The 27,664-nt window shown below is 39.2% G+C and overlaps 1 protein-coding gene across 2 annotated transcripts in view; it reads left to right on the top strand.

Moving 5' to 3' along the window:
- LOC103024968 (kelch-like protein 29) overlaps positions 1–27,664 on the top strand; it is a 323,277-nt gene that overhangs the window by 213,800 nt on the left and 81,813 nt on the right. For both annotated transcript variants that reach the window (XM_007229706.3, XM_049482708.1), the window contains 3 exons: positions 2,519–2,657; positions 16,073–16,269; positions 23,658–23,917. In XM_007229706.3, coding sequence (XP_007229768.2) covers positions 2,519–2,657; positions 16,073–16,269; positions 23,658–23,917 — 596 coding nt within the window. The remainder of the gene's footprint in view (positions 1–2,518; positions 2,658–16,072; positions 16,270–23,657; positions 23,918–27,664) is intronic.

Below are 27,664 nucleotides of genomic sequence, written 5' to 3'. Positions count from 1 at the left end.
GAACTAGGATGGGGAGAATCAACAGCAACTTAAATACAGGCTTTCTTCTGGTTTCAGCTGCTTATAAATAATAGAAATGCATAAAACTGTATAGTTGAGGTTGATGAGGAGGCATTATGTCCCAGTGATCATATGTGAGTATAACAGTGGTGGATAGAGGTTATTAGTCTTTATTACGTTTGTAAGTAAAGCACTGTAGCTCTCTCTGCAGGCTCAGAGATTGTGTTGAGAAGTGTAAAAGGGGAGAGGTATTCAAGATGGCGTCTGTCGTATGGCGGCTGTGCTCGTCTGTCAGTAGCGCTCGACCTTGAATTGTCTCCTTATTAAAGTTGGATGGTGGGGCGCACTTTGTAGAGCCTCATTAAATGCTGAGGCCACGTCCTCTCTGGATCATCACTGAACTCACTTTAGCTACTCCTTTGTCGCTTAGCGTTTATTTGCATATCTACTCTAGCTGTTCTCAATAGAATGTTTTTCTTTGCATTATCATTTGTTACATTTTCATGAGACGAGTAAACAGCTGCCAATGAGGCATCAAATTATTTCTGCAATATTTTTAAATAACTATTTATATTATCGAAGCTATGATTTTGAAAAAGATTTTGAAAAGCAGATTCAGTTTTAGTTTTGTATAAATGTATAAATTATATAAAGTGCACTGCCTAAACCAGATTCAGCTGGAATTAATAAAATATTTTATTAGAAATATTCTTTATTTTCATTTATTGTAATATGTCTTTCAGTTTTAGCAGTTTTAGACTTTAAACAGTATATTACCATCATGATTTTACAATTGGTCATGTATCACATATTACTTTTACTTTGTTTACAACTGAAATCATTTTTTTGGATCTTTATTTTTTGCCTTTTTTAACCTGAAATGTACGCTGCATGGGCGTCACAAGATACAAGTAATATTTGCTATTTAAAAGCCCATCCTCCCATTTAAAAATCTTAAATGAACTCTCAGTCTATTTACATAAATAAAAATCTAAATTCAGCTTTGTTTTGTGTAAATGTTTGTATTAAATCAATTGCACAAGCTGCAGGTTCAGTTGGAATTAAAACAATATTAAAACTCAAAAACACAATACTCAAGCAACTCAAGTACTTTATTTTCTGTTACCAATAGTAACAAAATACAATATGTTTATATTTACTATTTAAAAGTCCATCCTCACATTTTAACAAGCTTAAATGAACTGTTGGTCTATTTACATGAATAAAAAGCTATATTGGGTTTATATTTGTGTAAAAGTTTGTATTATATCAATTGCACAAGTTGCGCGTTCAGTTGGAATTAATACAATATTAAAACTAATAATATACTAATAAAATATTTTTTTTCTTCTGTTACCAATGGTCACAAAGTACAAATAATATTTACTTCAAAAATCCATTGTTACATTAAAAAAAAACATCTAAATGAACAATCATTTAATTTAATTTACATTAATTTATTTTGAGTTAAAATAAGAGGCGAACACAACCCAGATCTACTAAAATCAATATAATAATAAACTGCCTGATTGCCATCGACAGATTTGCCATTGCAGATTCTGATCTTAGCTCATTTAAAATTTCTACCCCTAATTTTTAAATTCAATAAGAAATCATTTCAATGTGCATATCAAACTTTGTCCAAAAAAAAAAAAGAAAACATTTTAGCTTTATAAAGGTAACATTTTGACCTTCAGTCAAAAAACAAAACAAAAAGAGACTTAATTTCCACTGGTTTATTTATTCATTGTGACATTATGTTACAATAAATAAATCTTCAGGTGAAAGGTAAGTGTGTTGCATGTGGTTATTTAATGTATGTGGATCGAGCTTTCACTCAAATATCAGTATTACTCTACAGCACACGTTGGGGGAAAAATTACATATTTATGTATATTTTTTATATGTATCTGTTTATCCACCTTCGGTATAGATAATTATTGTTTAATTTAAGTGATTTTGAGAATTCAGTACAGCTCTGTTTGATCAATACCTGTCCTGCACCTAATTTTGTGTCTGAAGTGCATTTTAAGTGTTTGCTTGGAGCTGCGAATGTTCAGCCCTTAGCTTATGTAGGTCAACCGGTTGTGGGTCTGCTGCCAAGTCGGAGAGTCAACTGTACACACTGTGAACATTCAAGGCTGTTCCTAACCTTTACCAAGCTGTTTTCTCTGCTAGTTCTCACAGTGGTTTCTTGTTGTTTTTGCTCTTAATCACAGTGTTTCTGCATGATTATCTGCAGTGTGTTTGTTGTCTGTTCGTATCGTATTGTGTTGTGTTACTGCGGTTAATATCTAATGTGTTATAAATACGATTTCTTCCCCGATTTTTGATATGTAAGCTGATGTGTAGGCTTGTTGGCTATGTCTATGTTTATTTATTGTTTTTATCTTTCCTTTCTTTCTCTATCTTACCTCTGTTTTCTGTATTCTGCATTTCTTCTGTCGATTTCGTAAGCAAACTGTATTCTAAACCAGTGCTTGGCGTTGTCTGTTTTTTTTTTTTCTTTGTTCTACAGAGATGTTGAAGGAGCTGAACCAGCAGCGCAGGGAGAAAGAATTTACAGACCTGAAAATTATAGTTGAAGGCAAAGAGTTTGAAGTCCACCAAAATGTTCTAGCTTCCTGCAGCTTGTATTTCAAGGACCTGGTGAAAAGGTTTGCCTTCCTTCCCTTCCCACCGGCCGTTGATCCGATCTGTTGTTCTTTTCGTAGGGCGCATTTGTGTCGCTTTTTTTTCCCTCCCCCCTCTCTCTCTTGCAGGTTGAGCGAAGACTTTTGGTTCCTATCGCAGGGCCAGCAGCCATTCCTTCTCCCACTCAAATGAATGTATCTCAAAATGGGAAAGAAGGTCATCCTTTTGTTCCTTTTGTTTTTTTTTCTGTTATTCTCTTTTTTTTTTTTTACTTTCTCTTCCCCCATTCTAGAGCACATTGACACACAGCACCTTTAGTCTTTAACCCTTGTGTGGTGTTCATACTTTTGTTTCTCGTTTACTTTGTTATTTGTATTTAATTCAGCAAAATTAAGCATTTTTACATTAAAATGCTTTACACATGCTTGCCTCACCTAAATTGCGAGCAATATAAGCAGCTTTCATGTTTTAATATTTGCCCTTTACCTTTCTTATGTTACATTTCTTTTAAAAAGTGCTACTCTTTTTTTATTAGTTTTTTAATAAAATGTAAAAGAAAATGAATTAAACTCAAGATATGAGTAGAAAATGTGTTTAGTTTCAAATTTACAAATGAAGCAATGTTTATTAGCCCTTGGCCAAACATACTGTATGTAATATAAATGTGTGTGTGGGGGGGGGGGTGTAGTGTGTGTTTATCGAAAATGTGTTTTGATATATGTTTTTCACAAAAAATGAGCCAATGCCAATGAGTTTGAGTTAGAAAAAATCTTTTTTTAGTATCATTTGATGAAAAATGAAAACGGGTCCCACAGACCCGAACACCACACAAGGGTTAAAATGCACAGAATGTTCCATGACTGAAGGATCTTTAAAAAAAAATATATATATATATACCTGGAGGAACTTAGTTCCACAGTAGGGACTTAGCATAAGAATACCACATTGTAGATGTGCATTTTGGACAGCGTTCTCTATAAGCAGCAGCAGGGTAGCACCTGTCATACGGCTCTGGGATGGATGAGCTTTGTCACCTGTTCTGTCAGACGTCCAGTGCGTCTGACACTGGATATGGTCCACAAAGAAGCATCCCATTCATATGGTAAACATCCAGGCTCTGCTTCATTGACTAGTAGAAGGAAACAGTGAGTTACGCACAAAGCAGAGATCGTAGCTCTTTTCCTGTGCTTTGCTGAATCATTACCTTCACAGGTCAGAGCCATCTACTGTATTTACTGCCGAAGAGCCGCGTTTTATTTATTACTCCTCCCATACTGCACTCTTTTGCTTCCATTCCCGACTCACTCTGTTTTTATAACTGTTCAGTCATTTTGTTTTTCCTGGCAAAGTGTTTGCCGACACTGAGGAGGATGACAGGCTAATGGGAAGGCCTTTATTTGTACGTGTGTGTGTGTGTATGTGTGATTGGTGGGCGAATGTTTGGACGGATTCAAACCCCCGTATCCATGCCTGTGTGCACGCAGTCATTCATTCACAGTATGTTTTCCCACTTGTCCATGTCCATTGTTTGTTTTCATCTTATCCTTTTATCCATTCAGCAGATCACGCTGTTTGTCTCTGTTTGAAATTCTTGAGGCAGATGTGTTTCTCGCTCTACAATGTATGTATTCACCTGCACTTATAGGCACCTTCCCTTAGGATAAATCCATTGTTCTGTATGGAAAGATATTAGCTTTAGTCTGTCTCCCCGGTGAAATGTCTCAGTGTTCAGTGAAGGAATTTGTGGCTAGAAGCCAGATGCCTCAGAGTAAAGGGGGTGGGGGGGGTGAGGGTGGGGGCGGGGTGGGTACAGAGCAGGGGGCAGTTCATTAAAAAGCTTTATCAGACAGTTGGTGTTCTGTCGATTTGTGCTACCCGTCAATATTTATTTTATTTATTTATTTATTTACCTTTATTTAACCAGGGTAGTCACATTGAGATTAAAAATCTCTTTTACAAGTAAGCCCTGGCCCAGACAGCAGCACGAAAACACAAATCAACTAATCTACACCCTTATAGCATAGAGAAGTAATACACATATGCATACAAACAAATTACTTTAACAAGCATAAGTATAAAGATTTGTGACAGATGATTTGAATTCCTTCAGTGAAATAAACTGATCTAATCTAAGATGTTTTTGAAGATTATTTCAAGTTGAAGGTGCATCATAACTGAAAGAATTCTTTCCAAATTCAGACCGAACAGCAGGAATATCCAGTGTTATATGACTACTAGAGCGTAAATTATACAAATAATTTTTCTTGTCAAAAATTCAGACAAGTATGAGGGAAGCTGACCAATAATTCCTTTATACACAAAAACAGCCCAATGTAGTTGGCGTCTTACTGATAGTGGAGCCCAACCTGTCATTCCATACAGTTTACAGTGATGCATTAAGAATTTGGCACTTGTTATAAATCTCAATGCAAAATGATAAACAGAATCCAATGATTGCAGTGTCGTCTTTGGGGCAAGTCTGTATATTATATCCTCATAATCTATAACTAGTAAAAAGGTTGCTTCAACTAATATGTGCTACTTAGCGTCTCTGTGCATGCGCCGGATTTAAGAATCTCGGTTCTTAAATGTATACGTCTGTTTTTTTTAATGCTAATTTTGCTTTCCTTGGGCAGATTATATAATCTTAGTGGTTTACTGAGTGGTTTACTTTTATTATTGCTTCAATGTTATGAAGATATAAATGGTGTTTCAAGTAAAAATGAATATAAAAATATGTCACATTTATCTTATCTTTACCCTGATTTACTGCTTCAAACCAGTCAGATATCCTGGGGAGCATTCTCTGATTTACCTTATCGACATATTCTTCCTGCTGTTTTATTAAGGTGGCTTTCTCTGTAATATACACTGCGGTAGCACAATTTGACAGGGTAGCACAAACCAACAGAACACTGGGACCAAGTCGAGCTGCTGCTGATGGACAGATTGATGTGTATTGATGAGGAATTATAAAAGGTGTGAGGATTCGATTGCTGATTGTCAGCCAAAAGAGCTTTAGTGAGGTCAGATACTGATAAATTCTGCATCGTAAACAACCAGTTTAATACAGTCTTATGTATATTTGATGGAAGGACTATCAGAATAATGTTTGTGATGCCATTCACAGTGCTAAATACCAAATGAGATAATGGTAAGTAAGTAAATACATAAAATAAATCACAGAAAAATACTTTTACCACTTTTACCAACTATTCTACTACTACTATTATTACTGTTACTACTACTATTACTACTACGACTACTACTACTACTACTAATAATAATGGTAAATAAACACAAATTCTTTTAAAGCTTAATTAACATGCACTTTGTGTTTTTTTTTATTAAATCAGAAATTATTTATTAAATATTAAAAAATAATAATTTCATATTAGAAAAGCTTTACACTAGGGCTAAATGATATGGTAAAAATACTAAATTAAGATATAAAAAAATATATATATACAGTACGCAATAATTTCCATTATATTTTGACACATGACAAAACTTTTCAGTTCTGAAAGATTTGTAAAAACTCATACTAATGCTCTCTTCTATATATGTAACACAGCAATTAAAATCAAAATGTGTTGTATTTCATCCAGTTAAACAAGACTAATTGCATAATTTATGTTGAAACTTGTAGTTGGTCAGTGTACCTCAAGCCCTGATGATATTCGTTATATACTCTGTAAAGTAGACAATACTATTATTAATACTGTATTGCACCCTGTCTAATTTACAGGCTTGAAAGCCTCTTGTCTCATATTTAAGCTATGTGTCCTCAGTAGTATAATGCACCCTAAAATAGCTGAATTCTTCAATATAAAGAGGTATCTGGATACATTTGAACACATATTGTAGGTTTATCCCGGTGAGCTGACTCTAAGCCAGGCTGTCAGGCCTTTGTCCCGCTGCTAAATGCTGGACGGCAGCGACCTTGGTGCTTTGGCGGAGGTCTCTGCGTGATTGTGAGGCGATGGCTTGGTCCAGACAGCCTTTTACCGTAATCCACTTCCTCACTATTTCTCCAGATCTGAATGGAATGGATTATGCTTTAGAATTCTCAGAAAGGACTGGGCGTTTTAGGCATAATGGCCTTATTAAATCATGCGCTGGTTGCTCCTCGGACGTCTGTATAAGGATCCACGTTCTTGAAAGACACAGTATTGAATCTCCGGGCCTTCTCTCCCTGCATTAAATCTTAATTAGCATCTTTGTTACTGATGCTGTAGCTCTGCTGTGTGCTTTCTGCAGTCTACGTGTTGTTTTTGTGATAGGTCTCCACTATTTGAAGATATCTTCTGTGGTTTAGTTGGATTTAATAGGAGAGCAGAGCTCAGTTAAGTTGACCTTTATTAGACGTTTTAAAGGAGCTGATGGAGGCGTAGCTGTCAGCGAATCTAAGAGCCGTTGCTTTGCCTCAGAGACACTATGGATCTGCTTAAATTATGTCAGTGCCATTTGTTTTTTAGATTAATTGGATAAAAAATTAGAAGCTTATTATAAGAATTAATGACATAACAATGTGATTGAACTATTGAATTGGGTCTATTCAACTTAAATGACCACTGTAAATGAAGTATTATTTATTGAAAACTATATATTAAAGTGGCAGTCCGTATTATTTAGTTTCTAAACTGAAAGCAGGAGCGTTTGTGAGTGGAGAAGGGATAAAATATTGTGTTTAATGGTAGCAGTGTGCTGGAACGATCATCCCTGCTAAGCCTAATATATTCATTCTAAAAAAAACTGGGGTGTCGGTTTGCTTTTCACGAGAATTCTTCTGTCCACGTCCCACGTCTTTGCGTATTTACATCACAAGTACAGCCTCTAAAAGAGGATGCAGCTCCGTTTTACTGAACGCGAGCGGCTGGTGGAGCACTGGAGACTTCAGAAGAGGAAACTCAGACCTCAGTAACATAGTCACCCATAGTAAAAGCAAAGAAAGTAAGGTGTTAAATCAAGCTCTGAAGCCATAACCTGGAGTCGGATTAATCTGCTCTGAAAGGAGACCGCATCACACCCGCCCAGTTTAAAATGATTCTTCCGCACATGCTCTGTGCAATTACCCATTCTCACCAGAGAGGGCTCTAAATCCCAAAATTTACAGACATCAGCTTTTAATTGAATGATTTCAATTAAATTGTTTTTTTTAGGTTGAACAGACAAAACATTTTTGTATAGTGTGTTTAATGCCTTCAAACTGCAACATATTGCAAAAAAAAAAATAATAATAATAATACAAATAATTTAAGTGTATTAAACCTGTTAATAGGTGAGTCTGGCATCATCATTGTTAGTAGATATCCGAACAGTTGCTTTGCTGCAGAGGACCTCCTAGATATGGTTAAATTATGCCATGGCCATGTGCTTTGTGGGTGAATTGAATATACATTTAGAAGCTTATATAGCCTGGCTGTATTTCACTCAAATACCTATTTTCTCCCTGCTGTGAACTTCCTGACCTGTTTACATGTGACTGGTTTCATACATTTTACCAGAACCTTTTTACATCTAGGTGTATGTGTAGATGTGTGAGTGTGTGCATGTGTGTGTGTGGGTGTGCAGGAGCCCATTTGCAGAGGCATAACTATTGCCCAGATAGAAAGAGAGAGAGAAAAAGAGAGAGAGAAAGAGAGAGAGAGAGAAAGAGAGAGAGACAGAGATAGAGAGAGATGAGCACCTGGGCTTCACCCGAGATGACACTTTAGATAATAGATTCCTGATAGCACTCCTGTTGCCATGTTCCACATGCCGTCCATGAACTGTCACCCTCCTTGAACTTCAGCTCATGCACTGCTACTGCATGTAATGTAGAACTGTAATAGCATCCTTTCTGAATTTAATGTGCATTGTGTGCCATGAAGAATTTTCATTACTCGTTTGCCCTCAATTTTGTGCCTCTATATTTTGCACTGTAATTAATGTAGCGTGTGCATTAATATGTATTTTTGTATTTTTAACATAGTTTAAAATTACCGGCTGTTTCTTTTTCCGGGAGTTTTAATTTTAATGTCAAGTAATCTTTTTTGGATATACAATGTTTAGCTCCTTCGCTAAATATATCGTCTTATACAAAAGTTCACTTTGTTCATGTTCACAAGTTAATTCACTTGCTACCTCATTACGACATTATTTTTGGCTGGTTTGTTTGTTTTTTAGATTTAGATCACACATATGATAAAAGAGAGAAAAAATAATATATGGGTTATGTTTTATTTATGTTCAGTATGTAAAATTCCAAAAATAAATTCAGTTACATATGTGCACCTTAAAATTCTAAACATTTTTCTCTCTTTCTTTCCTTTCTTCTTTTTTTACATTTACGTTTGTTTCCTGTAGAAGATTAATTTACTCGTCTATTAAATGAATTTAACCTCCATTAAAAAAACAAAAAAACAAAAACATGTCACTAGACCAGGGGCATCCAAACTTTTGCAAAAGATTGTCTATTCTATATATAGATTCCATAAGTATTTATACAGAAAAATGCTATTTTTACCTCTCAAACTTACCTGTCAGTTTTGCTCTTCAGAATTTTTTAGTTACTTCTATCAGCAGTCATATAATCAATAAACAATGTTTTAATTGGCAGCTATACAGGCCCAAAATCAGTCCCAGACCTTTTATATACCTAATTTATTATGAGATAACGAGGAGACAGGACACATCAATTACTAATGAGGGATAAAAATTAAAAATGCAGTACTTAAGTCACATGTTGATTGCTTCATTTTAAATCTGTTGAAGTGATGTACGGAGTGTCAAAAATGATCGCTGTTTAAATATGTGTTTATATACTGTACCACAGTATATGTTTTCAGTTTTGCCAGCAGCCCATCTAATGTATTTTTATTGCCAGACTGATCAGACAGACTAGATAAAGCTAAATAGTAAATAGTAACTGTAAATCCAAAATCCTGCGCTTAGTAAATGGTTAGGCTAACAGGCTTATATGCATCATTTGTTTTATTTTTTGCTTGATTAACAAATACTGCCCAGAAAAATAGCTTTACACATTGTACAGCACAGGTTTCATAATAGATGCATTTATCCCTTATCCTGTTGCTTTGTCGTGTGAGAACTGTTAATTGTTGATTGCCTTTTAGCACAGCGGTTATGTTGGTTTGAGCCAGCGTGCGTGTAAAGCCATTGTCCTGTGTTCCCCTGCTGGAGCTCACGGCTGGGAGCACCGTGCTATTTTTACAGCCTCCACTCTCACATTAAGTTAGTCAGAGGGAGCGGTGTGAGGCATGCTACCTGGAGGATGTAATGCAGCTCCCAAATGTGCATGCATGCTCCCGTCAGCCAGAAAAAAAAGCTATTACCCTCCCCTTTAGCATCTGTTGCACGGAGACGGATTGCCCTCAGTAATTCCATTTTCCCCTCCGGATTTTCTATAAGTATGCTCGGTGCCACTTTAATTTATGGGCAGTGCCTCGGCGCCTAGCCATCAGTGTGTAATGCGAAACTCGGAAAGCAGTGAGCAGCTCTGTCACCCCTGCTCTTATTTATTTATATCAGAGCTGCGTGTTAGCTTTACAGTAGCTGCGGCTTCACCAGGGAGAGCAGCAGGCCGGGATCGGGTGAGGAGTGAGAAGTCAGTGTTGGTGTTGTCGTTAGTGCTGTGATGTGTAATGATGTTTAAACTCATGCTCAGATTTCAGTATTGGGTGTTTTATGAGGTACATTTGGAGATGTTGGGATTTGACTGTATTTCAGATCAAATCAATTACATTTTATTCACATCACAGGAACAAATTGAGTACAGGTGAGCAACAAAAAAAAATTGTAATCTCTTGTATATTTTGTAATTTACCAAGACTCATGTATATACAATGCAAAGATAAATGATTATACAAAAAAAAATAACATTAAATCATGTAGTTTGCCATCAGCACAATTGGTCTTGCTCTCTCTGGGTGGGTAGATGGCTCTCTCTCCCTGCATCACTCCAAAGGGTGATGTCGATCAGCACAGGGCATCTGTGAGCTGATGTATCAGAACTGAGTCGCTGTGCTTTCCTTCGAGTACGCTGTGATGCTACTCAACAATGCTTAAAAGAAGCGGTGGCTGACTTCACATGAATCGGAGGAGACATGTGCTAGTCTTCACCCTCCTTGTATGGCATTACTAGTGATAGGAGGAGTCCTAATGAGTGGGTTGAGTAATTGGCCTTGTAAATTGGGGCGGAAAATGGGATAAAAAATAGAAATAAATTAATTTTAAGTTTAACTGTAAATAAAAATACAAATACTAAATAGACGGCTTGTAATACAGAATACTGCTAGTATCAGCAAATATTTTTATAGCTTTAAATGTAGTGTATAATATGACATGACGCATCCCTTGTTTGCATTACTGTTCACATATAGGCATTAGATATGTGTGAATATCGGCGCTGTCCTATGAAAAACACTTATCTTTATTTTTGTTGATTTTTAGTTTACCACATAATTTGAACAGACAAACTGTCCCTTACACTGTGCCAAAATTTCATGATGAACGGACCAATAGAAATTCTTCAAAATGACCTGAAATGAACTCTTTTTTACATTGACTTCCATTGAAAGGTTTTTTCTCTCTCCTGTAAAGTGGCTGTTATGGAGATAAGTGTTCTTTTTTTGAACAGCGATGATATACAGTATGTTTGAATCCAGGTGTTTGTGATGGATGGATGGATGGATGGATGGATGGATGGATGGATGGATGGATGGATGGATGGATAGATAGATAGATAGATAGATAGATAGATAGATAGATAGATAGATAGATAGATAGATAGATAGATAGATAGATAGATAGATAGATAGATAGATAGATAGATTGGCTGAAATCTAAATCGTGCACCGACACTATTGTTAGGGAGGACAGTCAGTGTCTCTTTTGTTGTTCTATCACGTGTATACATCTTCCAGTACTTCCGCAGAGGGTAGTCATTTTCACCCCATTCCGGCGCACAAAACAAAACGAGTCTAATTCTCCGAAGATTAGTGGTCTAAAAGTGTGGAATATTTCCATTTATGGACACCAGGTTCTAGCCCTGTTTGTTGCTATCAAGCTGCCAGAGTCAGACAAAACCCCATAATTACAGTCCATCATTGCCTGCTATTTCCATTTTCACGTTTAATCATCTTTTGCCACTGAAAGGCGGAATTAATGTATTCCTTTTGTGTTTTTTCCCCTCTTTTGCACCGTGTGTGTGTGTGTTTTGGATAAGCCTCTGAGTCAACAGTAGCCAATGCGTTTTGGACGTCCACGGCTAAATTATAGTCTGCAGCCTCGTACAGGACACAATTACAATAAAATTATTATTTAGACTCATCATGGAAGTGCATGCGTCGCACCCCCCCCCCCCTCTCCCTCTGCCCCTCACCCCAGTCCTCACACTGGCTGCTAATGCTTAAAAAAAAAAAAGAAAGAGATGTGTTCTGTGGAAAAAATAGATGTTCATTTTGGTAAACAATTTTCTCCCTCTTCTCTCTTTCTCTCTCTCTATCTCTTTATCTCTCTCGTTCTCTTTCTCTCTTAGCGCACACACATACAGTATATGAATACACACACACACATGCACACTCTCCCACTCTCGTTCTTCTCTTTCTTCCTTTCTTTTGTCCTCCTGCTCTGCGTCTCACTCTCTCACAAACAAGCCTGCAATCAGAAGCCACGTAAATATGCACCTCTCTCCAAAGCTAGAAAGCCATTTCCATAACAAAAGTGCCCGGACAAAGCAAATTGCTTTCCAAGCTGATTCCGATTGCACTAATTGACCTGGTTGATGACCGTGCTCTTGTTTTATTTCTATTTCTTTCTCCTTTTTTTTTTCTTTTTTTCATTGTGGTTGTTGTTGTTTTTTTCCCTCCCTCCCTCCTCCCCCCATTCTCTCTCTTCTCCACCACCTCCACAACTTAACCCAGGATTACACCCCCTTCTATTATCTTTAAAAATACGTCGGCCGCGGCAATTAGGGAGGAACGGAAATAACAAACTCTGACGTTTCTTTGCCTTTCAGGAGGGAGTAACGCTCGCAGTCTTTTCATCTGTAGCCGCAGAGCCGTAATTGCATGTTGCTCCTCTCGAGTCGCCCTTCTACCCCTCAACTCCGCTCTGTATGAAGACTAATAATGTCCAACACACTCATATGTTCATGCACAGGGGACATGGTGACAGTGGCGGCCGGGATGTTGATTAGGGCTGCTGTTGTTGTTTTTTTTCGGCAGTGGGATTTGGAAGGGAGGGAGGAAGGGAGGGAGGGGGGTGGGTGTGGGATGGGATGGGTGAGGTGTGTTGGGGAGGGAAATTGGGGCGGGGTCTCTTATTTCAAAAGATCCAGGCCCAGTCATGGAACATGCCCCACCCCCAGAAGAATGGCTGCTGGCTCCCTGCGACAAAACTAACCTGCCCTTCCCTCTCTCTCTCTCCATCTATCTCTCTATTCCTTTTTTATCTCTCTCTCCCTCCGTTGCACTCATTCTTCATCACTTCACTACTCTGTCAGTCTGTCTGACTCTCTGTCTGTCTGTCTGTCTGTCTGTTGTTTTCTGCCTGTTGGTGTGTGCATGTACATTTTTCCAAGTGCTGTATATTTGTGTGTATTAAAAGGGAGCACACTACTTAAAATGTGCTTTTGAAACAAATCCATGTCATAGGGATTTACAACATATAACTAAAATATATGACCAAAGTGTATCCAAACCTATACACTGGACTTCAACTAGACAATCTTTCAAATAAAAATGGAAATTGGAAAAAAAAAATACTTCTTTCATTAACCATCTATAGTGTAGTGTTGCCCTCAGGCAACAACCTTAATGTTTGGTGATTACACCATACAATACCATAACGTATATATATATATATATATATATATATATATATATATATATTATTTTAATGTATTTAAAATGTATTTTCTTTTTTTTTATAATACTGTTACAAGGCATATGTGTGCCCATTACAATGAGACATACAAGAGGTTAATTCATAAAAATAAAAAAAAGCATAGTTTTTTGGCTTTATTGGCTTCTTACTTAATTCTATATTCTATTACTATATATGTTTTTTTTTTTCTTTATACTTTTTTCGTTTGTTGCCTTAGTTGAACACTCCTGCATGTTTTGGTTGCTTCCTTGCTCTAAAACATCTGATTATAACAATCAATTTGATATAAAAGGGCAAAACAGAAAGTTATATTTGATATATCCACAGGGATATCTATTGGAATCACTGTTTTCAGTTAAATTAAACCCCTTTAGTTGCAACAAAAAATGATGTAAAATGATTCTAATGTAGTAGTCTTATGCAACATTTCAAGCTTAAAATTAGTATAAGCAAAAAGCCATAAAACCCTGTAAGGGGGCAATTTTAATGCTTTCATAACGACTTTATTAAACCTTAACAAGCCACTTTTTGGTAATTACGTGGCTGGAACAATTACTACATTATTAAGCAGTATCTAAAGTGGTTTAGGAATTTTCCACAACACTTTTATTTGTTTAGCACATTTGATTGCTCATCATTATTCCGTTGTTAAACCTTATTTAGCCAATGTAGCTGCTAATATAGCTGCTAACTAAGTAGCCTGCATTGAAAAGGTGATTTAAAATATATAAGAGACTACTTAATGATGATGTTTTTCCTTGATTTTACCAGTTTGAAAACCTCTGGAATATAATCAAGAGGAAGATGGATGATCACAAGCCATCAAACCAAACTGAACTGCTTGAATGTTTGCTGCAGAAGTGGCATATTCAAAAAAAGTTATTCAAAAGCACCATGTAAGACTGGTGGAGGAGAACATGCCTAGATGCATGAAAACTGTTATTTAAAACTAGAATTATTCCACCAAATATTGATTTCTGAATTCTTAAAACTTTAACTATGAACTTGTTTTCTTTGCATTGTTTGAGTTCTAAAAGTTCTGCATCTTTTTTCATTTTCTGCAAATAAATGCTGTAAATGACAATATTCTTATTTGGAATTTGAGAGAAATGTTGTCAGTAGTTTATAGAATAAAACAACAATAATCATTTTACTCAAACATAAACCTATAAATAGCAAAATCAGAGAAACTGATTCACAAACTGAAGTGATCTCTTGATTTTTTTTCCAGAACTGTATGAGAAACTATGTTTATAATTTAAAAATGCACAAATTAGGCTAACATAATAAGTTGGCATAAGTTCTGCATTAGTTCTGTTTGTAAAACATTTTTAAAAAGTATTTGTGTTAAGAATTGATTTAAAACATGGTAATGGTATTGTATTATCTTTATCTATAAATCAAACTTTAATTATGAATGAATTATAAATTCTGGGTGGATTTTTTCAAATTCGAAATTCAAGTAGAATGTGTTATTTAGATATGTGTGATCACCACAAGGCTTAATGTTTATGAAGTTTGTTCTTTCCTGTTCTGTTATTAGTATGAATAACCGTTACACAAAACACTACTATGTGTATTAATTTAAAAGTTCTTATTAAACAGTGTAAATATGATATATTATATGACCTGAATATTCTTGTCCCTTTCAGCAGTTTAAGAGGGGCGTTCAGCATCAGTGCACACGGGTTGTGTAATGTAATGTTTGGATGATACTGAAACAGAATCAGCTCTGTGTGGCCATTAATTCCACTCCTCTTAGCCCTGACCTTGAGTGGATTATTCTTTGGCATGGGGCATAAAACCCCTGATGCTGACCATTATTCACAGATCCCCGCCGTCCACCCAGGGGGCTTATTACATTTAAACTGATCAGTGCAATTTGAATGGCTTCAGGAAGGCAGCGGGGGGGATATAAGTCACACTGTAAACCGGACGTGGCATAGGAATGAGCCTTAGCTTAGATCTTATTAATGTAATGAACGCTCTATATAGCCTTTTTCTCTTAAAGAGGTGGCAGTTATGCAGCGGTGTTGCCTTTGTCCCGTGTCTCTCACCTGCTGTCAGGGTCTCTTTGAGTTTCCGTGCGTCCGTGTGTCTATATGTGCACATGTGCATGCATGGCTCACTGGCATTCTGCACATTTATTGAAATATAGCAATAAATTGACATTACATTTGAGATTACGTTTTATTTCAGTTGCAGGCACAAAATGGGTTGTGTGAAAGAGTTGACTGAAAAAGCACATTAAGAATAAGAAAGAAAAAAAATTCTGTTTTTTTTTAATGCCTGTGGCAAATTATATTATGTATTTCCTCCCTTCAGTGTATTTTAGTTATTTTTCCATTCCTTTTTTTTTTGGTTTGTGTGTGTGTGTAAATATACTGCATTTCTCTCCCTCTGTTAATGGGTTTAATGTGTGAATGAGTGTGTGTGTAAATGTGTGTGTCTCTAAACATACAGTATTTCTCTATTATAATAAATACAGAGTATGAATATAAATATATAAATACAGCTATACTCTTAACCCCTGCCTCCATGCCTCCTCCAGGTCACTTGGGGAGACGGGCAGTGGAGAGAAGCTGGAGCTGAAGATGACTAACATCAGCGCTGATGTTCTGGACATGCTTTTGGAGTTCGTCTACACCGGCTCACTGGTCATCGACTCGGTCAACGCTAAGACTCTGCTGGAGGCTGCCAACAAGTTCCAGTTCAACACCTTCTGCAAAGTCTGCGTGTCTTTCTTAGGTAGGAACACTCAACTAGGGGTCCACAGTTTTCTGGGGGGTGGGCAACATGGCTAAACAATGTATAGATTTTTGAGAATTCTACTTTTTATTTGATTGGAAATCATTAAAACATGACGAATTTGAACAAATTATGCCTATATATATTATATATAGTAGCTTTTTTAACAGCAGACGTTGCCACAAAGCACCAACTGTGACTCAAAAAGGGAACCAATTATCTTTAAATCTATACTTATTTTAGTTTTTTTACACACAGTTTTTCTCTCTAATTGTCCTGAGACTATTAACCCACCCACTCTCTAGGAATCCCAGGATCTAGGAATATTTCCTTTTCAAGTCAATTCAAATTTTTAGTAGTACAGCATTTTAATGCATAAGATTTTAAATATTACAAAAAAAAAGAATAGGAGACACTATATGTACAATACAACAAGGACACAGACATAGACATACTTTAGACAAAAGACAATAGTGCAATAGTGATGAGAGGGATTAAAGAGGGAATGAAAGTACAAGTATAAACAGAACAAGACAAGCACATACCTTCTCCTATACATGTAAAAATAAAAAAATAAAATTAAACTGCCGCCAGTGCAGCGTCACTATGCATCTAATGTGCCCAGAGGAAAGTACAGGAGTATATTGTTGCTGTCCAATGAAAAACAAGTATCTCCAAAACAGCAACTTTTTTAGAGGAGAGAAAAAAACCTTTTAAACTTTCAATGGAAGGATCAATGTAAAAGCGTTCATTTTATTTAATTAATTTTAGGTCATTTTAAAGTGTTTTTATTGGTCCGTTCATCAAGAAATGTTGGCACAGTGTAAGAGGGACAGTTTGTCTGTTCAAATTATGTAGTAAACCAAAAATCGACAAAATAGATATACTTGTTTTTCATTGGACAGCGACAATATGTCCTTTTTTTTAAGAGTACTCGTGGAAGACACATAATAGAGCCTAGATCAAGCCTGTGAATGTTCTCTCCCATAAACCTTCATTATGAGCCTGAGGCCTGATTCAAACTGAAAAAGGAGTTTAGTAAGTAGAGTGATAAAACTGACCTTTTAACTACAATTCTGAGTTGTAGGTGTCTGTACTTTATCCTTTCTGCCCTGAAACTTTCCATTGTCTTGCCTGGCGGCCATCTCTATGCCCCAGCATAGTTAGAAAAAAATTGTTCATGGTGATTATAGCATTCTAACTTTTTTGTACAATCACAATGTGATTTATTACTTTGCAACACTGCCTGGCCAAAAAAAGTCTCCACCTGGATTTAACTAAGCAAATGATGTGGGGTTGATCAAGATCTGCATTTGGTCAGGTTTAGGTTCAGCAACAGTATGTGCTGAAAGAATGAGGTCAGCTGACTCCCTGAATATACTGAATATAGACCAGGTTATTCCATCAATGGATTTTTTCTTCCCTGATGACACGGGCATATTCCAAGATCACAATGTCAATGTCAGGATTCATGGAGCTGGAATTGTGAAAGAGTGATTCAGGGAGCATGAGATCATCATTTTCACACATGGATTGTTCACCACAGAGTCCAGATCTTAACCTCATTGAGAATCTTTGGGATGTGCAGGAGAAGACTTTGAGCAGTGGTCAGACTCTACAATCATCATTGCTGCGGCAAAATATTGGTGAAAAAAAGGATATTTTATTTATTTTTTTTGCCAGGCACTATACATTATGATTATCACTCCATTATCACTCCATGCATTAAAACATAGGCTTACATCCCAGAACATTTTCTTGAGCCCAATCCAACAGGGCCTGAGGAAAGTGGTGGGAAATCTCAGGCTTGAGCAGGCAATCTAAACTGTAACTCATTCTTATGCATCCCTGTGTATATCGGACTCCAAAACTTGATACAACTTATAAACTTTCCTCCTCTATTCCGAGCAGCTGTTGTTTGATTTGTAAAAAGGTCAGAGAACAATTGCATTGAAATGTCAAACGTAGTGTCACAGGCTGCGATATGATCCGCCTCTGTTTAAGTAGATCGATACAGGCTGAGGCCTTGCCGGAGGTGACTGACCGGCTGACTGGGCTGAGTTCCGCTCTCCGTTCTCCTGCGGAGGAGAGAAACCGCAGCCCTGGAAGGTGTGAGACGCCCGAACGCGGCGGATAATTCAGCGACAAGGTTGAGTTGACTTCTCCAAAAGTCAAAGCTGTAAAGTTTATGCTGGCTTTGACATTTGTCTTGGGAATATGGACAAAGCGAAGGCAAATCTTTGGTTCGAAAGGTCAGCTGAGCCCAGCAGAAACAGACACAGTGAGAGAACACCAGCATCTCATATTGATTTGTTTGTTTTCTTCATTTTCTAGTCTGAAAATGTGTTCTGGCCACATGCAGAGACGGCGGGAGAAGCGTCTGGAGGCCCAAATCAAATGAGAGCAAATCCAGTGCGTGATAGGGAGAAGTTAGAAGTTGCCAGTGGCCATGACATTTCGTTAAAGCTAAGAAATGATATCATGTCAGCTCTGATCTACATAGAAACATTTGGTCTAGAGAGAAAACCCAGTGTGTTAAAAAAAAAAAAAAAAAAAAAAAAATGTAAGGAAAATGTACTTTATTAAAAAAAGCAATCTGCGCCCTGTCAAAATTCTGCTTCTCATGGTCAGCTTCAGATGAGTCGGCAGAAAGTTGCTTGTTGTGTTGATAGACACCATGCAGCGAAACAAGATGTAAAAGATTGTAAATGCTGAACAGATGCAGCGTTGCAGCTCTGGTGCTGGTGAGAACACAGGTTTGTATATGTGTGTATGTGTTTATGTGTTCTCGCACGTGTTCCTGTGTGTGTATACTGTATTTGTGTGTGTTCGCCTCATGCCAGCACTGGGCGTGTCTCTTACTTTGAGGTTGTCTGCAGCATGCCATTTATTGCCGCTGGCAGAAAAGTCCTGAAAAAAAAAAAATCCTCTTTTGCTTTTGTGTGAGGAGAAGGCGTCTGACCTGGTTTATGGGAGATGGCACGCTACAGCCTTGCCTGCCTCCTTCCAGACATAATAAAAATACATCTGTACTGGCCAGATGCTTGCTAAGCAAGAATTATGTTAAAAAATATATGAGTTTTGTTTTTATTCAGGTTTAAATCTGAGGCATATTGAGCATTAATCTGTCTGTGTGACTTAATTTCATGCGGTGCACAAAATATAACCTTTTATTTATTTAATTTTCATTCAGAAGTCATTATGTACAAGCTCTTCATTTCACCAGATGGTTTTCTGAGGAGGTCAAACCCGTAGGACAATTAGCAATTAGTGGGAAAGAACTGAATCAGTAATGAATATGCAACCGTTTATAGACCACTAAAACTGTCATATCAAATAAAGAGCATTTAAAGTTTTTGTCTTTGAGAGTGAGGAGAAATCCAAGCTTTATTTTACTTTAAAAACTGGAAAAAATGCAGATATATTCCTATCTATCCTCCATGCACTCTAAAACTGATTACTAGAACTAGTTCCTACTAACTAAACTGGTGTTCTCAGTACAGTCGATTGACCACCCCAGAATCCAGACCTCAGCATCTTTGAATGTGTTTTGTAAGAAACACTAAAAACGGTAACATCTAATGTTATAGTTAACTATTAAAGCTAATTAACTATTATTTGTCTATTAAATGTATTGTATATGGTACGTGCATCTTTTTTGTTGGTACTGAAAAATGAATGATGCTTAGTGAGAATTACATAAAAGGAAAATGTCTTTATAGTTGACTATCTTACTATAACAGATTGTATACAATTACTATGTGAACCCATACTTAAATTCTCCACTCTTATAACCACAAAATGTACACTTTATTTACATTCATAAAGGCATCTGGGTAAGATGGCGGCGCGTTAACACGCAGCGGCCGCTCCGGGTCCGTTAAATGGTGCTTTTGTGTTACTATTTGTTGTTTTTTCCGTTTATTTCCTGCAAATATGTGCATCGGAACACCCGTGCACATGTTCTACCACCGCCAGACCCTGCTACAGTGGAGAAACCAGCCAGAAAACACGCTACCGGACGAGGTTCTGCAGACGCTACTTGAGCTTAGCCTGCTAAGAGACCCAGGCCGCCAGCCCGCGGTGTTTCCTGACGCCGGAGCCCAGCGGAAGTGCCATCGCAAGCGGTGCGAGCGGAAGCGCGGAAAGAGAGCCGGGATCCGCGCGAGGCTAAAGGCTAGTCCTAGCCGGCCGGCTATACCATCGCTCTTTCTGGCAAACGTCTGTTCCCTTGACAATAAACTGGACTACATCCGACTCCAGCGAACAACCCAGAGTGAGTTCAGAGACTGCTGTGTTTTGGTTTTTGTGGAATCGTGGCTGAACGACAACATTCCGGACAGCGCCATTCAGCTAGCCGGGCTAACCGCGTTCAGAGCGGATAGGAGCGCGGCTCTATCTGGGAAGACCCGCGGTGGAGGCGTGTGTGTTTACATCAACACGGAATGGTGTAACAACGCTGTGACTGTCGCCAAACACTGCTCTCCGCTGGTGGAGTTCCTGATAGTCAAGTGCAGACCTTTTTATTTAGTACGGGAGTTCTCCGCCGTGCTAATAGCTGCTGTCTACATCCCACCCAGTGCTAGCATTGGTGCTAATGCTAAAGAGGCTCTGTGTGAACTCTATCGGACTATCAGCGATCTGCAGAACAAACACCCAGATGGACTGTTTATTATCGCCGGAGATTTCAACCACGCAAATCTCAAGTCAGTGCTCCCTAAATTCCATCAACATGTGGACTTTGCAACGAGAGGAGCGAGCGCGCTGGATCTTGTTTACACAAACATCCCCAGCGCGTACCGGGCGGAGCCCCGCCCCCACCTCGCTTTCTCGGACCACATGTGTGTTTGGCTGACTCCAACATACACACCACTCATCAGACGCTCCAGACCAGTTCAGAAGCAGGTGAAAACCTGGCCGGCAGGCTCCATCTCTGCCCTTCAGGACTGTTTTGAGTGCACTGCATGGGACATGTTTAGGGAGGCTGCTACTGAAGGCGATTCTGTTGATTTGGAGGAGTATGCAGCATCAGTCAATGGCTACATCAGCAAGTGGATTGATGATGTCACTGTCTCCAAGACCATCACTACACGCCCAAACCAGAAGCCTTGGATGACTGCTGAGGTCCGTGCGCTGCTGAGGACCCGCGACTCCGCCTTCAGAGTGGGTGACAAGGTGGCCCTGAGGAAAGCGAGAGCCGACCTGTCAAGAGCCATCAGAGAGGCAAAGCGCGCACACGCCCAGAGAATCCACAGCCACTTCAAGGACACGGGTGACGCGCGGCGCATGTGGCAGGGCATCCAGGCAATCACCAACTACAGGACAATGCCACCGTCCTGTGAACGTGATGCCTCCCTCCCTGATGCCCTGAACAACTTTTATGCATGGTTTGAGGCACAAAACAACACGATGGCGAGAAAGACCATGCCCAAGCCGGACGAGCAGGTGTTGTGCCTGACTGCAGTGGATGTGAGGAACACTCTGCGCAGAGTCAACCCACGAAAAGCTGCAGGACCAGACAACATCCCCAGCAGAGTGCTCAGGGAGTGCGCAGACCAGCTGACAGATATTCTCACGGACATCTTCAACATCTCCCTGTGCAGCGCCACTGTCCCAACGTGCCTCAAGTCCACCACCATCGTTCCCATGTCGAAGAAGTCCTGCCTCAATGACTACCGTCCCGTTGCACTTACACCCATCATCATGAAGTGCTTCGAGAGGCTAGTCATGAGGAACATCAAGACACAACTGCCCTCTTCACTGGACCCCCTGCAGTTTGCGTATCGTCCCAATCGCTCCACGGACGATGCCATCACCACCACCCTTCATCTCTCCCTCACCCACCTGGAGAAGAAGGACACTTACGTCAGAATGCTGTTTATAGACTTCAGTTCAGCATTCAACACCATCATCCCACAGAACCTCATCAGAAAGCTAAGCTCGCTCGGCCTCAACACCCCCCTCTGCAACTGGATCCTGGACTTTCTGACGGGGAGACCCCAGTCAGTCCGGTTCGGGGGCAGCACCTCCAGCACCATCACACTGAACACTGGGGCCCCCCAGGGCAGTGTCCTGAGTCCTCTGCTGTTCACCCTGCTGACTCATGACTGTGCTGCAAAACACAGTTCTAACAGCTTTATCAAGTTCGCCGATGATACAACCGTGCTGGGTCTCATCACCAAAGGCGACGAGTCAGCATACAGAGAGGAGGTGCAGCAGCTGACAGACTGGTGTACAGTCAACAACCTTCACCTGAATGTGGACAAGACAAAGGAAATGGTTGTTGACTTCAGGAGAGCACAACACACCCACTCTCCACTCAACATCGACGGGTCCTCTGTGGAGATTGTTAAGAGCACCAAGTTCCTTGGTGTCCACTTAGCAGATAACCTCACCTGGACCCTGAACACCAGCGTATTGTGAGGACAGCTGAGAGGATCATCAGCGTCTCTCTCCCCTCCATCACGGACATTTACACCACCCGCAGCATCCGCAAAACAACCAGCATTGTGAATGACCCCACCCATCCCTCACATGAACTGTTCTCCCTCCTGCCTTCGGGAAGAAGGTACCGCAGCATCCGGTCCAGCACGACCAGATTCTGCAACAGCTTCTACCCCCAAGCCATCAGACTCCTCAACTGCAGAGACTGAACTGATGGTTTTTCTGTACATGCACACACACTCTTACCCCACTTACCCCAGAAAATGGAAAGCACTAAAAACCCTGGACTCTACCACTGGACTCTATTGCACACTGTGTTATAGAGTAATTACTACCTCACTGGTCTTTTCTGCACACTGCATAATTTGCACACTGTCTTGTTATTTATTATTCTTTGTCTGTATTGTGTTGTATTGTCTGTCTGCACTTTTGTACTGTTGCACTATTGTTCTGTCTACACTGTGTTTATGTGCACCATGGTCCCTGGAGGAACGTTGTTTCGTTTCACTGTGTACTCTGTATATAGCTGGAATGACAATAAAGACCACTTTGACTTTGACTTTGACTTAATTTGTAATAATAAACAAAATTAGTTATTAAGATAACCACTCCAGCAATTTTTATTTGATTGCTCCTCAAATCTTGTTGTGGCACTCCTCGTATACAGGGTGGTCAGTGTAACCCGGTTGGCCCCTCATGCATCCCTGTGTGGGCTTAAGGCACCAATAAGAGCTTTACCTGCCGGTGTTAATCCCCAGGATGCCCTGCCCTGTGCTCGATCGATTGGCCCTGATGTTTGTCCCTGGTGTGCTTTGAGCCATAATGCTTTTCTAAGCTTCACAGATACACAGCCCAGATAGCTTTCACTGCCTTTCTCCTCTCAGCCTTGTGATCTTTTATGGATGTGAGCATCGGATGTGCTCTCTCTTCTTTGTGCTCTTCAGAGAAGCAGCTGACGGCGGGCAACTGCCTGGGGGTGCTGGCCATGGCCGAGGCAATGTGCTGCACGGAGCTCCACAACATGGCCAAAGCCTTCGCCCTGCAGAATTTCCCAGAAGTGGCCGGCCAGGACGAGATCCTCAGCATCTCCAAAGCGGACCTGGTCAGCTACCTGTCCAACGACAGCCTCAACACCAAGGCAGAGGAGCTGGTCTATGAGACGGTCATCAAATGGATCAAAAGGGATCCAGTCAACAGAGTGCAGGTGGGTGTGACTTTGATTCATTTCGCAAATTCATTTCGTTTAACATTAATGCATTCAGCTACATAAAGTTGCACCATTTTCTGACTTACTGTAGATTCCATTACATTCATCAGGGGTACAAATTCCCCCAGCATTGAGCTATGGAGCAGTGGAAGTGTGGTTTAATTGAAATGATGGTGCTCCATCCAGTACTTGTGGGAAGAGTTGAGGAGCTTGGATGAGTTGAGGTTGGATACTGATAATCTGACATCCTGACCCCGCTAATGATCTTATCGCTGATTGCAATTAAAACCTCACAGCAATGCTCCAAAAAGAAGGTAAAAAAGCCTTTTCTGGACAGGTTCTGTTTTTTAAATTTTATAGATACAGGTTTGGCTTAGGTCAGTTTAAAATCTTTTTTGATGCTCTCGGTTGTGAAAGAAATGTTGAATGAGCACCAATAGCACCAAGTCACAATACTCTTCCCAATACTAGTCTATATAGTATATTTTTAGCAAACATGTTTGTCATGGATTATTTGATATTTGATATTTATATTGTAGCTTTCTAAAACCCTTTACTTGCTTTATATCAGTCTCTGTTTTCAATAAGCTACTTTTTTTATATATAATTTTATTTCAAATTATTCCCATTTTCTTCCCAATTTACACATCAGCTCACAGACACCCTGTGCTGCAGACATCACCGTAGGAGTGGACCACTCTGCACCCCTTCAATAGGCTACTTAATGGTAGAAATGGATGTAATCATGCAGAAGAACAAAAATCGTCACTTATAATTTAGTCAATGGTCCATAATGGTCAATAATTCGATTACAGAGTACATTGGAATGATATTTCTTTGCGTAACATGTAAGCTTGGAAGAAGACCCAAAATAAAGAGTCTCATACCAAAACCAGAGTCTAATTAACAACCTGTCAGATACAGTACATGGTTGTTAAGACAGTAATGAGAGTGCATTTCAAGTATTACATTTTTTAAACACCTACCAGACATAACATTTATTTTTGTGATTTTGTCTTTGTCCCCTATATCTCACTGAACTCTGACTCAGTCTAGTTATGCATGCTCACAGTGACTACAGTGCAATGGATCAGACAGTAAAAATGCAGCTTTCTCTCTGTCTTTTTCTCTGTCTGTGTTTTCTTTTACGTTATAAATAAACAACAGACTTCCTTTATTGTTGGATGCACTGCAAAAGCAAATTCAGAATTTAATATGTGAACTGCTAAGCGCATCTCTAATTGGTTATGACTGAACTGCATTGCAACATTGCATAATGGCAACAATGAAGACAAGTACATTCACCATACCTGAGTTGGAGATATGTGCAGTGTACACACACAAACACACATTGTGAGCACATGTGCTTGGAGTGGTGGTAACCATCACTCTGCAGGTCCCAGGGAGCGGTAATGGTTAAGGGCGCAGCAGTGATAGTTTAGCGAGCATGGGTATTGTTACAGCCCATCTAGGGGGTAGGCTGCAACATAAAAAGTGCCTCCCCCTCCCCAACCTTACCAAACCTTCAACCCACCAGACCAAGCACAGACCCAAAAGATACTCGCCTCAGATCTTTTATTTTGACATTATGGAGGCACAAGACTTCAGGGATGATCTCGGCCCAAAATAATACAAAAAAAAAACATCCCTCCTCAAACTAACATGCTTAACCCTAGAAGACTAACGTTAAAATAAGTAAAACCATCAATAACGTTGGGTATACACTGTATGACGTTTTGGGACCCTTCTTTAATTTTACAACATACAACATCACATAAAATAAAAAGCTACAATGGACGACTCTATAAAAAAAGCAGAAAAAATGATTGGAAAATCAGGTAATGAGGAATAATGCTGCTGGGAACTTGGTCTTTGGTCCACCCATTCCTGGGACTTGTGAGCGCCTGATTTAAACACACAAACACTAAAATCAGGTAAATTACACCCATAAAATATCTTACTCTCTATCACTAACATCAAAGGACAATCACCTAAACGCATGCCTCTTGAAAAAACTCAACCATAACATTAATGACATCAGTGAGCGCCCTGAAGCTCCCCAAAGTCCCATACAACTCGGACAGCAGCAACACAATGAAAATCACATGAAAAAACTGTGTGTGAAGATCACAAAATCACCTGCTGTTAATGTTCTAGGGTTAAGAAAACTCTAAGAAAAGATAATACAAAAACAGAACCTAACTCTCTAACAAAAAACATAGACAAAACCCCAAAAGAATTAGTCCAGACGTTGCCAGTGATCTTGATTTTAACCCGTCCTCCAACTCCAATCCAACCAATCAGAACACAGTTCAGTTCAGCTCAGCCAGGCACCCCTGTAGACTGTTAAATAGTCAGAAACGAGGGAGCTCAGAAGGTGAGAGTAAACAAGAAAGAGAGAGAGAGAGAGAGAGAAAGAGAGAGAAAGAGCACAGATAAGTAAACAAACAGACTCTGCACGTTACAGGTATTGAACTCACAACCCTGTCATCGATAACCCACCAGTCTAACCTGGGAGAAGCCCCTGATTCATTCATGAAGAAGAAGAAGAGTAGAATAAAATTTCATTACATTGTTTTACATTGACTTTCAAGAGTTAAATGAATGTAACTTTAATGTATTTATCAATTGTGTTGGTACGGCATCAGCAGTGACTTGCAAAAACAGAAGCTTGTTACTTGAACATGTTACGCAAAGAAACATTATGCCCATGTAATTTGTAATCAAATTATAAGTGCCATTTTTTGTTCCTCTGCACAGTTATATCCATTTTCTCCATTAAGTAGTCTATTGAGAACAGAATAATATGAAGCAGGGAAAGCTGGGAATATACTCACTTTGTATTACAAATAGCCAAATTTTGCGTTGCTTAGATGCTATTATTGCATTTTTAGCTTTTTTATCTTTATAGTACATATTTATTCTCATATATCTATATCTCCTATGTTATTGCTGCTCTGTGTCCCTTCAATTTGCTCCCCGGGGATGAATAAAGTTTTCTGAATGTAAATCTGAATCTGAAAGTGTTTTAGAAAGATAACATATAAATGTCAAGTATCAATTAATTCATGACTTACTTAATCAATTTGTAAAAAATTGTTCGCTGAAAATATACTATATGATCTAGAATTGAGACAATGTTACCCTAAGGAGAAGGGAGGCTGGATGCAAATGCAGACAGTTTATTACCTCCAAAATCAGGCAGAGGTCGAAGTACCGGTAAACAGGAATATCAGAGGAAATCAGAATCGGGGTCGAGGAACAGGCAGAGGTCAGTAACAATTAAACATATATGCTGAAACGCTCAGAACTTAGAAACACAGATATGGCAACTAAGACTTCACACTGGGTTTAAAGTTTGAGTCACTTAAATACCCCAGCTGATAATGATCAGCTGGAAGGGTGGGCCGGTGATCAGAACTCCGGCGACGTCGAGCGCTGCTGAGAGGGCATGGGTGGAGCCTCAGGGCTGACAGACAAGTATTGGGTCACGTGCTCATTCAATAGTGGTGCAAGTGCGAGTTTGCACAAATGACAGATACGGGTCACTTGCGAACAGGTGAGATCAGATCTGAGCATAAAATATGAAATGAGAGTATGAGGAATATGATTTGTATTGTGAACATAACATTATTAGTCACTGTCACTGCTGAGGCTGCCTGAGCGTTTAGTTTGTGTGGAGTGTAGTGTATGTAGTGGAGGTGATATGAAGACCGGCACACCCCTGGAGAGGAGGTTTGAGGC

The sequence above is a fragment of the Astyanax mexicanus genome, chromosome 1 (assembly GCF_023375975.1).
Source record: "Astyanax mexicanus isolate ESR-SI-001 chromosome 1, AstMex3_surface, whole genome shotgun sequence".
NCBI lineage: Eukaryota > Metazoa > Chordata > Actinopteri > Characiformes > Acestrorhamphidae > Astyanax > Astyanax mexicanus.
This window is presented reverse-complemented; position numbering and strand designations above follow the sequence as displayed.